The 18,189-nt window shown below is 45.5% G+C and overlaps 2 protein-coding genes across 2 annotated transcripts; one reads left to right on the top strand and one right to left on the bottom strand.

The window, feature by feature from the left end:
- Positions 1-3,058: 3,058 nt before the first annotated feature.
- dnd1 (DND microRNA-mediated repression inhibitor 1) lies at positions 3,059-10,532 on the top strand (the record flags this gene model as incomplete). Its single annotated transcript, XM_080501781.1, has 5 exons — positions 3,059-3,082; positions 4,016-4,127; positions 7,341-7,666; positions 8,675-8,807; positions 9,952-10,532. The coding sequence occupies 5 exons, from the start codon at positions 3,059-3,061 to the stop codon at positions 10,530-10,532; spliced, it is 1,176 nt and encodes a 391-aa protein (XP_080357907.1).
- Positions 10,533-11,074: 542 nt separating this feature from the next.
- hars (histidyl-tRNA synthetase) lies at positions 11,075-17,877 on the bottom strand. The gene is given in 14 exon segments (XM_080502810.1): positions 11,075-11,408; positions 11,482-11,628; positions 11,929-11,993; positions 11,996-12,044; positions 12,206-12,478; positions 12,970-13,097; positions 13,294-13,387; positions 14,240-14,338; positions 14,581-14,688; positions 14,829-14,954; positions 15,285-15,380; positions 15,471-15,590; positions 15,821-15,910; positions 17,707-17,877. Coding segments are annotated over 14 exon segments (1,545 nt in total). The 5' UTR covers positions 17,797-17,877; the 3' UTR covers positions 11,075-11,348.
- Positions 17,878-18,189: the final 312 nt, after the last annotated feature.

Raw genomic sequence — 18,189 nt, 5'->3', positions numbered from 1 at the left:
CCTGATATCAGTCAGAGGGTCAAAGAAGCTTGTTTTGTTTCTTCCATGTTTGACAATTTTGTCCAAAATCTCCATTCTATGAAGTTTCTTTATTGATATTAATAAATCAAATGCATATAATAATAAATCACTACTTTTGTTCAAATAAACGTTACTTATTGTGACCATTACAACTTTTCAACTTCTCTTGTTGATCTTTATTTTGCATTAATCTGAGATTTTAATACCTTAAAGCAGGGGTGTCAGACTCATTTCCACCGGGAGCCACATCAGCATCATGGCTGCCCTCAAAGGGCCACATGCAACTGTAAGACAAATAGAATGTAAAATAAATGTAACCACTCCTCAATTTTAAATAACTCCGACTTCATTACTTATTCATATTACAAATATTACATTTGTATTTGCATAGATATAAAAAAAATATATTGGCTCGTTGCTCTGTTGAGTCTAACTTTGACATACTTCGCTCTGCTTGGTGTCAAAATGTGGACGAATATTGTCTCTTTGACAAGCGACTCTCCTCACAACACTGAAGACAAACCGTTATTTTTCTCCTGGAAGCACAAACATGTTTTCTCCTTCCCATCGTTCATGAAACATCCTTTCATCTGCATCCATTTTTCTCTTCCTGGACATTTTGCGATCGTTTGTATTCCTAAATTCTACTTGGTGAAAATTGCATTGCTGTTTATACTCTTCACGGCATGCAATCTTCACGGATAATATAATATTTATTTATTTATTTATTTGATCGGGACGACACATCTCAGAGGGGGTTGTTCATCGTGATTTTCTGTAAACGCTCGGATGAGTTGGTCCCTTTAAATGTTGTCGCCACAAGGAATTGTGGGGCAGCATGAGCTGGTCTCCTTTGGTAAAGGAAGCATCAGTGGTTCCTAGGCTAAAGGAGGCTCTAAAGGAAGCAAGCCTCCTTTCCTTTGCTTATTGAGAATTCAGACAGTTCTTATCATGGCCGCTACACAAAACACTTCCATGGTTCAGGAGAAGTCCATAGATAAATGTTGGAGCTTTATGCCATGAGAGAGAGAGAGAGAGAGAGAGAGAGAGAGAGAGAGAGAGAGAGAGAGAGAGAGAGAGAGAGAGAGAGAGAGATAGGAGGAATTTTTCGGACGTACCCTTAGTCTGAGATGGGAAATTCAGAGTTTCCGGTTCCAGAACAGTTGATCTGAATTAGTTCAATCAACTCTGAGTATGTGAACCTAGAGTTAAGCGCGTGCACCACCAAAGTAAAAAGCTTCATCGATGGAGCCCCGAGATCACGAGTCGCTATGGCAACAGACCGAAAACCCAGTTATTCTGCTGTAAAAGTCCCTGCGGTGGAGACGACTGGGAGGAAACCGTCTCTGCATAATGTATGTTTGAAAGCATTAATCCACTGACTGAACATTTAACTTAAGATCACTGCAGACAGGTAGAAATAATAAATCGGTGTAAAATCGGAATTTCATTTAGGTGCAATCCAACAGGAGGGTGAAGGTGATTTTCTGACCACTCTACACATTGTTGCTTTACCAGTATTATGAAGAAAACTACCATTTCACAAAAAAACATAATACTGTGCATAAAATGTGGTCTGATGTGAGACACGGGTCGATTCTGGAAGAAATTGATACAGAAACAAAACAAACTTCTAACTGGCCGGAAGACTCTCTCACACCATAAGTTATCTCAAATTATTTCTGTCTTGATGTTGATCGGGTTTGGAAATAAAGGACAATCAATTTCTACTAGCTGCTTCAGGTGGGAAGAGACAGTAGAAACTCAGGGTTTCCTCTACTAAACCTGCTTCAGGTGGGAAGAGACAGTAGAAACTCATGGTTTCCTCTACTAAACCTGCTTCAGGTGGGAAGAGACAGTAGAAACTCAGGGTTTCATCTACTAAACCTGCTTCAGATGGGAGGAGACAGTAGAAACTCAGGGTTTCCTCTACTAAACCAGCTTCAGGTGGGAGGAGACAGTAGAAACTCAGGGTTTCCTCTACTAAACCAGCTTCAGGTGGGAGGAGACAGTAGAAACTCAGGGTTTCCTCTACTAAACCCGCTTCAGGTGGAAGGAGACAGTAGAAACTCATGGTTTCCTCTACTAAACCCGCTTCAGGTGGGAGGAGACAGTAGAAACTCAGGGTTTCCTCTACTAAACCTGCTTCAGGTGGAAGGAGACAGTAGAAACTCAGGGTTTCCTCTACTAAACCTGCTTCAGGTGGGAGGAGACAGTAGAAACTCGGGGTTTCCTCTACTAAACCTGCTTCAGGTGGGAGGAGACAGTAGAAACTCAGAGTTTCCTCTACTAAACCTGCCAGCCAGCAGGTTCAGTTCACAGAATCTGTTCCTGTGGTGACTGTCCTCGAGCTTAATTCAGCTTTCTGGAACGGAAAACTCTGGGTTTCCATCATTTCAGGCTTAACGTACTCTGAATTTTCACATAACCTGCTGAAATAATTGTTATATTCAGACCTCTGGAGGCTGCAGCTGGTTTATTTCTGAAGCTGTGCTCGTGTGTTGTCCCTCTATTCTCCACAGTGCATTAATGATTGAGGCCATTTTCGCTCAGTTTGGACAAAGGTGGAGGAGCTGAGTGAACTTTACAAGTTGTTCCGTAGTTGGTGAACGGTGGCCTTCCGCCTCGCGCCCGGGCGCGTGCACGCATGCACGCCTTTTCTAATATCATTTATTTAATATCTTAAAAACGAAGGCAGCACGAACGACAATTATTTCAGTACAAACCACCACTAACGCAGCACAAACAATTGACACCATTTTTTTTTTTTTTTTTTCAATTTGGACGTGGACAGGCGCTGCGTGAACTTTCCAATATTGTTTAATATCTTAAAAACGAAAGCAACACAAACGATATATTTTTATTTTTTATTCCGGAACAAACAAGCACTAACGCAGCACAAACGATTGGGACTATTTGCAATTACTTTTGGTGGGGGTGGTGGTGGGGGGGGCGTAGGTGCTCGCGCTTCCAGTTGCAGCTGAGTGGACGCACACGCGCAGGGCCGGCAGACAGACATCACCCGTTAACAACACCCATGGCGGACAAACTGCAGCTCCAGGTACATGTGCACCCCTCGCCCCAAAAGTGTTTTGTAAACATGTTGTTAGTTTGTAAACATGCTGTTAGTTTGTAAACACGCGTCACGGCGTCGTGTTCCCGTCGCGTCGTTTCGCCGTGGCGCGCGCTCAAGCCAGCTGCAGCTCGTTAACGCGATGAAACTTTATTTCATCAACAAGCGACAACTCGAATTTTAAGTCAAGTTTATTTCTCATCCCGAAATCGACGTTTTAAACTGGATTTAAACTGGAGCAAAGCCGAGTCGTTTTTGCGTTTGTTTGTTTGTTTAGTTTTTTGTTTACTGTAGTATTAATTAAGTAAAAATGTGTAAACTTTCAGTTTATGATAAGGTAATTAAAAATTCAGTAGAACCGACGGGAAAAGTTCATCCGTTGACTTTATTTTATATCTTATAGCTTTATATATTTGTTAAGGCCTTTTGAGGCCTTTTCAACTTCACCTCCAATTAAGTTTACCCGGAAATAAAAGAGAAAGACGATATTATATCAATATTCGTTATTTATCCAGAGAACCTGCAGTAAAGTGCACATTAACACATCAGTACAGTCACATGAGTCCTGCTGCTATTCATTGTGTTGATTTAAGCAACAAGTCCGAAGCACAAAAATCAAGAAAAATATCTAAAAACAAAATAAACAAACTACTCTACTTCTAAAACACTGCTAATGCAACGATTACAAAAAAAAGAAGTAACATTATTTGTGTCCAGAAAGAGAAATAACTTATTTTAAGTCAAAATAATAATGTACTTCAGTGTATTTCACCATCATAATATTCTGATGTTGTCACATTCAAGTCATCCATTGCAGATGATGAAGGACTTTATTTTAAAGTCTGTGTGTAGATGAGGAGTGGAACAGTCGTCATCAAGCTTTTTTCCCTCTCATGATGAGAAGTTGTGCCGCGTTTTCAGCCACAGGTGCTGAACATGGAGCGGCTCAAGGCTTTGAACGCCTGGCTGAAGAAAACCAACATCAAGCTGACTCAGGTCAACGGCCAGAGGAAGTATGGAGGACCACCGGAGGGTGAGAGCGCCCGCCACACACTGGTCACACACTTGGCAGGGCAAGTGCATGAAGCTGCACAACACACATGGACTGCGGTATTGTTGATCAATGAATATGAAACCATAAACGCTACAAGTCTGCAGAGCTGATAAATGATGGGATCCTTCAGAGAACTTTGTGTCAAACTGTTTAACTTTGGTGACTTGACCTGAAAGATCAATATGGAAAAGTTGATGAATCTATATCATATTTGGGTTTCACTTTCTGAAACAAGTGACAAATAATATTGAACTTTTTTATGATATTCACATTTTTTTTAGACGTACAGGAGCTGCGATGGGCTTCGATGTCTGCGTCTGCCTTCAGTGGAGCTGTGTAATAATGTGTTACATCGACTTGAGTAACTTTGTGGATGAATTGTACTTGTGAGAGTCGTTTTTATAGCGTACTTTTTACGGTAGCTTCGAGTTACTTGATGCTTGAAGCGACTCAGTATCTTCACTTTTGACTGAGAGATATTAAAAGGATCTTCTGCGACTCCTGACTCTCAGTAACCAATCAAACCAATCCACATAGTGAAAAATAGTCCAAATACAACAAAAGTCATAGTTTTCTAAAGTCTTACTGGACAAATACATTAAAAAAAAGATCTAAGTTAAACAAAGAAAAATCTCTATCCTTCAGTTTATCTTTATGTTCACTGAGGCCACGTTTACACGTACCTGGGTTTTTACAAAAATGGACATTTCCTCACTTCCTTTAATAAAAAAAAAAAATTCATTTAGACAAACCCGCATCTTAACCTGGGCCCCATCCCAGAAAGCAGGTCATGTGAAAATTCAGAGTAAGTTAACTGTGTGAGTTTACCGTTCCAGAAAGAGCTGAATTAAGCTCAGGATCGGTTTCCACAGTAACAGACTGAACTAAACCTGCTCACTGGCAGGTTTAGTAGAGGAAACCCTGAGTTTCCACTGTCTCCTTCTACTGTTGTGTGTGTGTGTGTGTGTGTGTGTGTGTGTGTGTGTGTGTGTGTGTGTGTGTGTGTGTGTGTGTGTGTGTGTGTGTGTGTGTGTGTGTGTGTGTGTGTGTGTGTGTGTGTGTGTGTGTGGTATTTTATTAATTTGAGTGTTGACGTACACATCACATTTTAAATGACTCCACTTTAATAAAAATGTCTAAACACTGTTAATCCACTAGGTAGGATATTAACAGAGGACGAGTTTAAACAACATTTTGTCACTGGTTTAAATTACTATTTAAAAGAAATTTAACACCCTACATCAATTCAAATACTAAAATTAAAATCAAAATGAGCTACAATCAGAGCATATATATATATATATATAAGCCTTTTCATTCTGAAATATGTTTTTATATATTGAATTTTTAGCTGCTTCCAAGTTGCCTTTCTCCTGTTAGATTGCACCTAAATGAAATTCAGATTTTAACCTATGTATTATTTCTACCTGTCTGCAGTGATCTTAAGTTAAATGTTAAGTCAGTGGATTAATGCTTTCAAACATACAATATGCAGAGACGGTTTCCTCCCAGTCGTCTCCACCGCAGGGACTTTTACAGCAGAATAACTGGGTTTTCGGTCTGTTGCCATAGCGACTCGTGATCTCGGGGCTCCATCGATGAAGCTTTTTACTTTGGTGGTGCACGCGCTTAACTCTAGGTTCACATACTCAGAGTTGATTGAACTAATTCAGATCAACTGTTCTGGAACCAGAAACTCTGAAAAAACAAACATCACATACAGTCCAGTTTCATCCTGAGTGGCCAGACTGGTAAAATATTGTTTAAATTTACACTTTAAGACAAGGTTTTTCTTTGTAGCGGTCACAGTGTATGGAATGAAATTGTCTCTATTTTTATAAGATCAAACAGTTTGTACTGAAAATGATTCCAATCTCAACATAAAGTCACGCAGCCCACATTTTGTGACCGTGCGACTGTATGCGCCGACTGCGCATGCGCCAGAGCTTGTGCGAGGAAAACACCTTCTCCTCGTCTGGACAATCACAATTTAATAGCATATAAAGAGCCAGAGGCTCAAAACTCCTGAAGTGAAACATAAACTACTTTGTGAAAGGTGGAGATATTTTCGGGATCGTTACGTGATGGAACGCAGACGGAAGGTGAAGTCAACGGCTCCGCAACATGAATCACGCGACACAACAAATCGATAATGAAATTAGTCGCCAACACTTTTAATAATTGAATTTTATCGATTCGTTGTTGCAGCCCTAATTTTTACATTTGAGAAAACAAATGAACAAAACGTGAAACACTTTTACCAAGTGTGATACACATTTACAAGTGGCGAGTGGCCGAGAGGCACAAAACACTTTTGCAAATAGGATTTCACCTGGAGAGGGGGAGCGCCAGTCCGATGGTGAGCTGAAGTGATAACAGGGGGGGTGTAACTCCAACTTGTTAATGGGTCAAGAACCATCACTAAGAACCTGTTTATACGACATTTTCTCCCGAACAGAATTTTCAACAGAAGAGACCTTTGTTGAGTTTCCCCCATTTATTTCCACCATTATCTATTGCAGTGTTTTTCAACCACTGTGCCGCGGCACACGGGTGTTCTGCGAGATATAGTCAGGTGTGCCGTGGGAAATTATCCAATTTCACATTTTTTTTTCTAAAAGAAAAATTTGCTCTCACAGCCGACAGTGTGTTGCAGAGTAATCATGTTAGATTATAGATGGCAGCACAGAACTTTGTCGTTGAAATCGAAACTTAACAGAGGTCAGTCTGGTTAATCTCCACCTGCTGCTCCCATCTTGTATCAAAGTACTGAGTCAGTGACAGTGATGGAGAAGTTTTTGAAAAGGACGAATCTAACCAGGATCTCAGCTCTTCATCCATCAGGTCCAGGTTTCACACTAAGGGAGTAAAAATAAAAGAAAGAAATTGGGAAATACTTTTTTTCTGTATTTATTTGATTCCTGTTGATAAAACTTTGATGAGAATGACTTTCTATTGTTAATAGAGGCTACAGAGTTTCACATTTTAACATTTTCGGGTGGTGGTGTGCCTCCAGATTTTTCCAGAGAAAAAAGTGTGCCTTGGCTCAAAAAAGGTTGAAAAACACTGATCTATTAATCCTGTCTATTATTCTTTGCTGAGAGGGTGACGTGTTTACATTTATCACAAATGATTCTATTGCAATAGTCCACATGATATGAAGTGTTAACTGTGTCCTGGCTGTGTGCTCAGTGTGGGACGGCCCCCTTCCCGGACCGCACTGCGAGGTCTTCATCAGCAACATCTCGCGGGACACTTACGAGGACGTCCTCATCCCCCTCTTCAGCTCGGTGGGGCCACTCTGGGAGTTCCGCCTCATGATGAACTTCAGCGGGCAGAACCGAGGCTTCGCCTACGCCAAATACGGCAAGGAGGCAGTCGCCGCCAAGGCCATCCACACGCTGCACGGCTACCCCGTCGAGCCCGGCTACAAGCTCTCTGTCAGGCACAGCACTGAGAAAAGGCACCTGTGCATCCATGGGCTGCCGGCAGCCTGCAAGGGGAAGGACGTCCTGAAGGTATGTGACACACGTTTGTGTTTTCTGGGCTACTTGAGTCATTTAAGATGCAGAAATGGTCAATTACACATGTGGACTTAATTTTAATTGGTGGGCAATTTGTTTTTCTTTGCAAGGCATGTTTTTTTTAATGTATTGACATTTTTCTTATGTGTTTTATTTGCCTGTTTTGTCATGCACTGCTGCCTGTCTTGGCCAGGACACTCTTCAAAAAGAGATTTCTAATCTCAAGGTGTTTCTGGTAAAACACAGGTTAAATAGAAATTGAAAAAAAAACCATGCCAATAAATAAATACATGCATACAAAAACATAACCTTCTTGGCCAACTTCAGTAGTTGCACAGCTTTCGTTGGCGAAGGTAATTAATTGGATGCAGTGGACTGATGTGACAAAGATTGAGGGATTTGGGTATAACAGGACGTTATGGATGTGACACTTGCTCCCCACAGTAAAGTTTGGCTGAGGTATCATCGTGCTGTGGGGCTGCGTGGGCAGTGTTCGGACTGGGAATCTCGTTAAAGTTGAGGATCACATCGATTCTACTCAATGTGAGTGAATTCTTGAGAGTACTGCTCAAGAATCTGAAGCTGTGCTGGGACTGGATAGTTCAACAAGAACTAAACACTCCAAAACAAAACAAGCCTCAGTGTCTACTGGGGGATTCATGCAGAGGAGCAAATCTAATATGGCCATCCCTGTACACAGACATTTGGCAAAAGGAGGCTCCAACAGAGTTTTTTTTGATCACCATGATGTTTCTGATGAAAACACCCAATGATGTATGAATGAAAACAATGGAAATTCTCAGGGGTGGCCAAACTTTTCCATACAACTGTATTTCACCAATCAGATGAGGCCACCGGTTGACATGCGTTGAGGCATGTTGAGGCCAAATGTGGCGATGTGTTGAGACATGTTGAGGAGACGTGTTCAGATGACGGGTTGAGATGAGTTGGCGCCACGTGTTGAGATGTGTTGAGGCCACATGTCCATCTCTTTCCTCTCAGGCACTGCGTCTGCTGGCCGACGGTGTGGAGGAGGTCACCCTGAAGCCGGAGGCCAAAGGGGACCATGTGTCTGCTGTCGTCGCCTTCTCCAGCCACCATGCTGCCTCCATGGCCAAGAAGGTGATCGCGGAAGGTAGGAGCTCTGACCTCTGGTCCTATCAAGTCCTATCCTAACATCCTAACATGCCGGAGCAGGGTGGGCCGGGCTCCTACGGTACAGTAAAGGGGCAGTTCCACCACACTTTCTGCACTGGGGCGTCCGACTGAAAGGTTATGGATGGTACGGAAAGAAACCGTGTACGATTTTCCACGACCCCGCCGTTGAGGTACCGAGCACCGAGGAACGAGTCAATGTGGAGGAGCGACGGCGCGGCAGTCTTCTGAGTGGTAGTGACAATCATCACCCTCGACTTGCCTGCAATATTTATTATATCAGTGGCCGTGAACCCTTCGGTTAAAATGTCAGAGGGGTTGTGAACGCAGCAGGTATGTGATGTCATTATGCAAAAGTCGTCGCTCACTGGTTGTTTTGTTGACTCGGCGCTGTTCAACAAGGTGCAGACGCTCCTCTCAGTACCAGGAGACATCCAGCAGGAGCTGGACGCTGCTGTTTACAATAAGAAGCTTTACAGCTTTGTCACAGAAAACGGAGGCTCACAGTTTTTCTCAGATGTCTGAGCTGCAGTCACAACTTTTGCATTAGTCCCGCGACTACTGTTGCATAATGATGTCAGATACCTGCGTCGTTCACAATCACACCTACATTTTAACCGTACTCTCTGTGGTGGGACCGCGCAACAGTCTTTGCTTTACCGCCTTGCTCCGCTCCGGCTCTGTAGGGCCCAGGATTAGTGTTTTTACCTTTTTTATCCATTTTATCCTTAATTCCTTTACAGCTGTTTTACTTGTTTTGCTGTTTTTTCCTTTCACTTGTAGTTTAGATTTTTCACATTTTAATTCATGTACTTGGAGCTGTTTTTGCTCCTGTACACTTTTGGAGCTCGTAAACCACGACAGAGGAGATGTAATCAGTTGTTGATCTCTGGATAACAATTTGCCCTTGCCACTCACACGGTGGTAAAGGCTGTCTGTTGTACTTTATTCTTTTCCTCATCTTCACTTTAATATTTGGTATTTTATCATTTTCTTTACCGTGTTGTTGTTGCAACAGAGGATGTTACAATATTTCAGTAATGTAACCGTTTTCTATTTAACAATACTTCCACAGTGACAAAATTGAACTGCTCTATTATCTGACCTGCAGTCTGATTGTTCAGCGTTCCAGAAGCAGTGGTCATTGACTGTCACTACGAGGTGGATGTTGGAGGTTAATGAAGTCCAGAAGCCCCCCCATCACACCCAGACCTCCCTGCAGGTCTCGGCCCCACCTCCACTCCTGCCGGTCTGTCCGTCCAGCCCCCCGCCGTTCTGCAGGGCTCCGGGAGGACCGGCGGTCCCCGAGCAGCCTCACCCCAACAGCCCGGGTGAAGCCGCTCAGGTGAGCCGGCCAGACATCCCAGTGCAGCCCGACCTGAGGTGCCCCCCCCCCTCCTCCTCCTCCTCCTCCCGCCACCCCCTTCAGAGGCGGAGCGTCGCCTCCCCCGTGGTTCTGCTCCGTAGGCTGTGCGAGAACACCGGCATCGGTGAGCCACTCTACGAGATCCACTACACCCACACCGGGAGCGACGGCTTCCTCTACTTTACCTACAAGGTGAAGATGGCCGGCGTGTTGGGGTCCTTCAGCGGGCAGGTCACCATCCTGCCGGGACCCCCGACCAGCGTGGTGCTGAAGGAGGCGCAGAGGGAGGCGGCCCAGCAGATGCTGCACCGGGTGCAGAGCTACCAGCTCAGACTGTGATTGCTCTGCCGCAGGTTCTGCAGTATTGGCTGTTTGTGTGTTTGTTTCTGTCAGTGCTGCTTAAAAAAAAACGATTTCTGCATGGTTTTATTGTTGTAGGATGTAGTGTTCTTGTTTGGACTGCAGTGTTCTCTTTATGCATGTTTTTTAATAGATCTGTGTTCTTTCTGTGTTATCGCTTTCTCATTTTAAATAAATGAGATGGGGAAAAAAATGTAATGCCATTGTGTTTATTTCAAATAGACTGTTTCTAGACTCACTATTGATGGGTCACAGAAAATGTTCTATTTACCACGATCAGTTTTAGCTGGTTCACACAAGTGTGTGCTTTCACCATGTGTCTCATATTTAACTATGAATACTGCAGACCTGCCACCAGTCATCACCACATCAGTTTTATTCATTCCATGTATTATTGATGCTTTTTAAAAAAAAAATACCAACAGGTAATCTGAATATTTTTTGCCAGTCAGTTATTTCTCGTGCTCATGAAACCTCTTGTAATACCGTCAGTTAGAGAAACACAGAGGAAAAGAGCGGTACAGAGCAGTTTATTGGAGGATCAACATGACGAGCACAGGCAGAATGTGTACACTTGAATTAAAGCAGCAACTGTATTCATGTTCATCGGTCCTGAGACATCATCTGAAGAGCACACTGATGGAGGGGGGGGGGCAATAATAATGACCCCATGGACGCTGGACATGTCACACAGCATGTGACGTGCTCCTTGATGTCAACGGGGAAGTCTGCAAAAGTTTCTTTTGACTAAGTTAATCTGATCGGATGGAGGGGGTGGTGGTCTGGGGCTTCTGCCTAAACCTCTGAGGTCCTCGTCCTGATCTCACTTATCAGATCTGCTCTGGAAACGTCCACCTGAGGAGACGGAGGAGACAGTAAGTGTGTGTGTCAGTCATTGCGGTGTGTCATCTCATCGGATGGACGGTACCTCCTCTCTGGTTGCGACCACTCGGAGTTTGACCACCCCGTCCTTCAGCTCCTGCTCCCCCAGTATGGCCACCAGAGGGATCCCCGACTCCTCGCAGTGCTGCAGCTGACTCAGCAGTTTGGGGTTCTTCTTGTACATGACCTCTGCCTGGAGACGGGGACACACACACACACACACACACACACACACACACACACACACACACACACACACACACACACACACACACACACACACACACACACACACACACACACACACACACACACACACACACACACACACACACACACACACACACACACACACACACACACACACACACACACACACACGACTCAGACGTGAAGTTGTCAAGTTTCCTCTTTATTTGAGCTGCATCACTAAGTTGTCCTCACAGCTACATTTGTAGCCTCAAGTGCTAACCAGCGCTAATGATGCACACACCTTGATTCCGGCGTTCCAGAGCTCAGTGACGAGTTTGAGTCTCTCCTCCAGCAGGTTCTTCTGGCTGAAGCCACCATGACCTGAACCTCTGTAGTCCGAACCTTCGCCGCCGAGGCCTGAAACACAGAGTGAAGCTGCGGTCAGCTGCGACAACGCATGTGCAACTTTATAGCTCTACGAATACAACAATAAAATTCATAATGACGATGTGTTGCGGTGCTTCAAGAAAATGTTTTGTCCATTTTGACCTCCAGCGGGTCAACAAGAGGTCAGTCACCTCGGCTTTCTGCTCCATGATGGAGAAGATCCTCTCGATGCCGATGCTGACGCCCACACACGGCACCTTCCTGCCTTTGGGGTCAAACATCCCCACCAGGCCGTCGTAGCGGCCCCCTCCCGCCACGCTGCCCACGCTCACGCTGTCCTCAGCATTCGCCCCGTTCTGAGCGTCGTTGGGCACGGCGGCCACGCCGGCCTGGGTCAGCACCGCCTCGTAGATGATCCCCGTGTAGTAGTCCAGACCTCGAGCCAGACTCAGGTCGAACACCACCTGCAAGGAAAACCAGGCAGGGGATGTGACTCCACAGCCCCTCTGTAACGGCTCTACAGCCCCTCTGTAACGGCTCCACAGCCCCTCTGTAATGGCTCTACAGCTCCTCTGTAACGGCTCTACAGCCCCTCTGTAGTGAAAAGCCGTAATAATTTCCTTCTCTGCCCCCTGAAATGCTAACACATCTACCCTTTTTAGTATTTTGCCCTGTTGAAAATCAAACCCTCTCCTGCAGGTCGGAGACTGGAGAGGAGTTGGGAATGCGGCTATACATGCGACTAGACAGATACACCTAGAGTGGTGCATCTACTAGAATATGTCTACACTGTTCTAGCACATGGCACAAAATGCGGAATAAAAAAAAAAGGAAATCAGCAAAATTTCTAATAAACATCTAATAAGTTGTGTTGATGTCTTCATTTTAACGGTGAAACATGTTTCACTGGTCCAGATGGATGAGTGGACAGAGTTGGTGTGTGCATCCGTCTCACCTTGTCAGTGACCTGGAAGAGCTGCAGGTAGCTGAACAGCTGTTTGATGTCCGTCAGGCCGGCACAGGCCTGTTTACTCTGAGACAACTTTTGGTCCTGCAGGAGGGACTCTGCCAGGTCCTTCCCCCCTGCAACACACACACACACACACACACACACACACACACACACACACACACACACACACACACACACACACACACACACACACACACACACACACACACACACACACACACACACACACACACACACACACACGTTCACAGACCTGGCAGTGCCCCGTTGCCCCGCCCCTCGGGTGGTGTGCGGTCGGAGTCTCACCCTGCATGCTGACATATTGACCGATCTGGTCGGCAGCCTCCTCCGACAGCCCCTTCTCGTTCACCATCTCCCTCCTCACCTCGTCCCACGGCATCTGAGCACGGGGGGGGGGGGGGGGGGGGGGGGGGCACACACACCACAGCCTTTAGTATTGAAAGTATTGAAAAGTCGCACCTGGAAGCTTCCTGTTGGATAATTCCTGCATGGGTGATTATCTTTCAGCTGGCAACAAGTGATCTAACCACAGCTGATTCTCATTCCTTAAACAACCACGACGAAGGACACATCCTGTGGTCGTGGAAAAGATGTCAGATGTTTTGTCTGTTTGTTTTGTTTGATGCAAGCCAATGCTTTGACCCTTCCTTAAACGTGCCTGGGCAACAAACCGAAAATGTACGAAAATTACTGACGTCTTCAGTGTTGCTTTTAGCTGCTGGACGTGTTTTAATTCTTCGTTTTATCAGAGAATAATCGCTTCTTCAGTCATCTGTAAACTGTGCTGCAGGATTTCTCCGTGTGTCTGATTGGTCAGACGCTGCAAACCCCGCCCCTTTCATGTGAACGCTCATACGTTGGTCTGGGTTGAACTAGTGAGTTGATGACCTGCTTCACAGTAACGGTGATCAGGATCACACACATCTGGATCAGTCAAGCCAGGAAACAGAGAGATCCTAGATGTGTTCATCACAGCTCTGATGGTTCATCACCACATTCAGCACAGAGCAAGACAACAAGCTGCTCATTGTTGAAAACATGCAGGGCCGCAGCCCTCAAAGATCTGAGTTTGAGACCTCTGTGTTAAAGCGTATGTGGCAGGGAGGTGATTAAGATGGGAAGCTTAGGAGTTTCCAGAGTTTTAAGGAAGCGGTTGTAGAGACAAGTGAACTCCCGGGTGAAGACTTTTAGCTCTGAACTACTTTCATGAAGAGACTCTTCAGTTTGCAACCTTGTCCAGTTTGTCCACCGTGGAGCAGATGGTGCGAAACTTCTCGTCTGGGACGCCACACACGGCGAACATTCCGTCCAGGATGCGTCTGTCATTGACCTGAAAGAGGAGGACAGGGTGAGGAGAGAGTGAGGACGGGGTGAGGAGAGAGTGAGGAGAGAGTGAGGACGGGGTGAGGAGAGAGTGAGGACGGGATGAAGAGAGAGTGAGGACGGGATGAAGAGAGAGTGAGGACGGGATGAAGAGAGAGTGAGGACGGGATGAAGAGAGAGTGAGGACGGGATGAAGAGAGAGTGAGGACGGGATGAAGAGAGAGTGAGGACGGGGTGAGGAGGACAGACCTTGATCCTGAAGTCTCCCAGGTCCAGCTCGCTCAGGATCTCGTAGACGATCTTCAGACACTCTGCGTCGGGGATCATGGCGTCATACTGGCCTGCGATGTCAAAGTCCTGAAACATACCAGTTCAAAGTGTCTCAGAGCAACCAGACAAGGACAGACACACTACAGAGGGAGAGACGCTGCAGAAACAACAGACACACTACAGAGGGAGAGACGGACTCTGTTGGCATGGAGACCACGGACACTCACACACTGGTAGAACTCGCGGTAGCGTCCTCGGGTCATGGCCGGGTTGTCTCTCCGATACACTTTGGCGATGTGGTAACGTTTGATGTTGCTGATCTTGTTCATGGCCAGGTAGCGAGCGAAAGGCACCGGGCGGAGTCAAGGACCACATGGCGGGCAGGAACCGTCAATCAGGGAGGAAGACGCACTACAAAACTGTAGTTTACTGTCTGAAGTGGATCAAAACACTCATTTCTGCAAAGACATTCATGTATCAGCGGAGCTCTTATAACACTTATTAATTATCCAACTGTGTTTATCAGCTGTTATCATTTTAACTGAAACTTTCTACAGTAACATGGAAAAAAAGCATCATTGAGTTATTTTTACTAGCAAGTCGCAGGGGTCCTAATTATGTGTTTTTCTCCAAGCAGTCATTGTTTGTGGGTCAAACTTCAGACGCCAGTGAGTGGAGGATACAGTCAGGTCGTATCTGAGCGACAGCAGCTCTCCTCCCTGGTCTTTCAGGTCGTAGATCAGCTTGGAGTCTTCGCCGTACTTCCCCGTTAGAGTTTCCTGACACACACACGGAAAACACACATTTAATCATGCCTTTCGTCGATAATATGTTTACTGCTTTTGCTTCAGGTGTGTGTGTGTCTGTACCTTCAGCTCAAAGACGGGTGTGTCGATGGTTTCAGCTCCGTGACGTTTGAAGCAGCTGATGATGGTGTTGAAGACCTTTTCTCTGATGGCCATCTGTTTGGGGTTGTAGTCCCTCGTTCCCTGAAAAGAAAAAACATGCACACAGTAAATAAAGGCGTGCCTTTCTTTTCAATTGACTACAATCAAGTTGAATCTATTAATGAATGAATGACCGCCGATCTCTGATCTTTATCACTGATGTTGCTCATTCCTTAGCATTAGCAGCTAACGGGTTATTTTGTATTTCATAACAGATTTCAATAAATTAGATGTGAACGTGTCCACAAAAAGAAGAGTGCAAGTGCTCCTACCTTTGCTGTTTTGAGGACAAACTGGTGTTTTCCATCATCTCCTCCCAGCTGAGCCTTCAGCTGCAGCAGTTTGGCCACTTCTTCATCGATCTGTCGCCGGGACAGAGCAGGAGAGAACACTCAGCGGTCAGCGGTCAGAGCTCCGACACGGCGCTCACACACACACAAGAACAGACTCCTCACCTGGTCCACAGTCACCCCGGAGACAGCGTGCAGCCGTCGGACGCGTGTGGCAGCACGGAGGCCCGTCAGACCCGAGCAAAAACGAACACACAACACGGACAGCATGTTCGATGGCAGGAAAATTTTTTAAAAAGTCACAAGATCCCCGCAAAGTAAATCCAAAGCGAGGCGTTCAGGAGTGCATGGTTATCCGGAGGAGGGGTGGGACGAGGGTTCGAGTCCAGTTAGTGGAGATCCAGCCAGGCGGGAAGAACAGGAGAAAAGTGGTGAGCAACCCTAGCACTTGGGGGAGGGCGGGCATCACCACCATCATCATCATCATCATCATCATCACCACAGCGTGGAGGACAGAACACGAGATGTAGCAAGTCAATCAAAGCAGCCAGCCCAAAGTAAAACACACACACGCACGCACACACACACACACGCACACACGCGCGCACACACACACACACACACACACACACGCACACACACAGTATTCCGATCTACCGTTCTTTGTGGGTTTCCGTAGTTGTTTTTGCACTTTTGCTCAAATGTGGGTTAAAGCTTGAATTTGTTGAACGACAGAGCCTCATTTAGTTTTTCTTCTGAGATTGTTTATATGCATTTTTAACTCTGACGACAATCACAGCAATAAAGTTGCACTATTGACAACATATCAAAGGTCTGCAGTCATTTTTAAGTGCATTGAGAGAAGAAAGCCGAATAGAAACTCAAATTTCCTTAATGCCAAATTGCCCAGCCATTTGCTCCTTGTGGGAGTTTTTAACGTGTCTCCAGGTTCCAGCAACAGTGTTTCAGAGGTCAACCTTACTAGTTTTAGTTTCTTGCTTGATTTAAGCACCTCTGACTTCTGTCTTGTTCTCATCAGGTTTGAAGTAATGTTGATATTGTGTTATACACAATCTATACTCCATCTGACCGGCCATATTTAACAATTTCTTTCACTATTTGTATGTTGTGAAGGTTGATATTAGAGATATGTGGTGCGGCCCTAAATGATTAGACAGCTACGGATGGAATTAAAAATAAAACAGCAACACACTACACCGTTCCTGTTTACAACGTTTGATGGTCGGGGGACTTATTTGGACACTTCCGTCTGAGTTCACGGCTTATTTCATTGCATCAGCCACACTCACACACATTAATATGACTGATGTGAGTCGGGAAGCAACCGCTTCAGATCAATAATGTCTCAAAATGTGAATTAAACGATGGTTTACATGTCAGATTGTGTGACAACACGACAGCTCGCGTTGATGAGGACACCGGTTAACACGGGAGCCAGACGGTCCGAAACACCGAGGAGCTCGTTAGCATTGTAGCAATTAGCAGTCAGTCACTGTGGCTACAATACAAACATGTTCACACAGCCAGTGGCAGCTAATGAGCCTCGCCGTGTTTGTTTCACGGCTCCGACAGACACACGGTTGGGTTAGAAGAAATTAATACCGTCTTTAACACGTGTCCCTCCCTGACAGCTGACAGTTAGCATGCTGCCAGCATCACGACGAGACGGACTGTGCTCTCTAATACTTCTGAGTCAGAATGAATGAGGAGTCCGCGGCAAGAGGCCCTTCTGTTACATGTATAAACAATGATGCTGTCAGACATGTCACCTCCGCCGCCATCCCCCCCGGAATACCCCCCCGGTTATTACCCACCGTACCCCGCTTTCACGCACTCCGGGTACTGACCTGCTCTTTGCTCGCCTTCTCCGACTTTAACTTGCGGACCACTTCTCCTTGACTTTTAATGGCTTCTTGAATCTGTGCCTTGTCCTCCATGACTGTTCATTAATATGACGCTTTGGCGAGGCGCTGCAGCGTGGACAGGACACACCGGACCGGAGGAGGAGGAGGAGGAGGAGGAGGAGGAGGGCGGGGGGTCTGACCGGAACCGAGGCGGAGCGAACTCAGGAAACGACGCTCTTCTTCTGCTTTCTTCAGAACGAAGTTCGCTGCGTCCGCGCCCCCTGCTGGTTCGGTGGGTGTAACGCCGAACATGGACATAATAAATAAATAAATAAATAAACTGTATTTATTTACTTCTATGGCGCCGAATAAAGTCACCAGCCTTTTCACTTCCTGCCTTTTTTTTTACTACTCACAATTTTCTATAAAAAAAACAAAAAAAAACAACTTATTTGAGATTTTACACCATGGTTTTTACATCAGAAC

This window comes from Blennius ocellaris (assembly GCF_963422515.1).
Source record: "Blennius ocellaris genome assembly, chromosome: 9".
Lineage (NCBI taxonomy): Eukaryota > Metazoa > Chordata > Actinopteri > Blenniiformes > Blenniidae > Blennius > Blennius ocellaris.
This window is presented reverse-complemented; position numbering and strand designations above follow the sequence as displayed.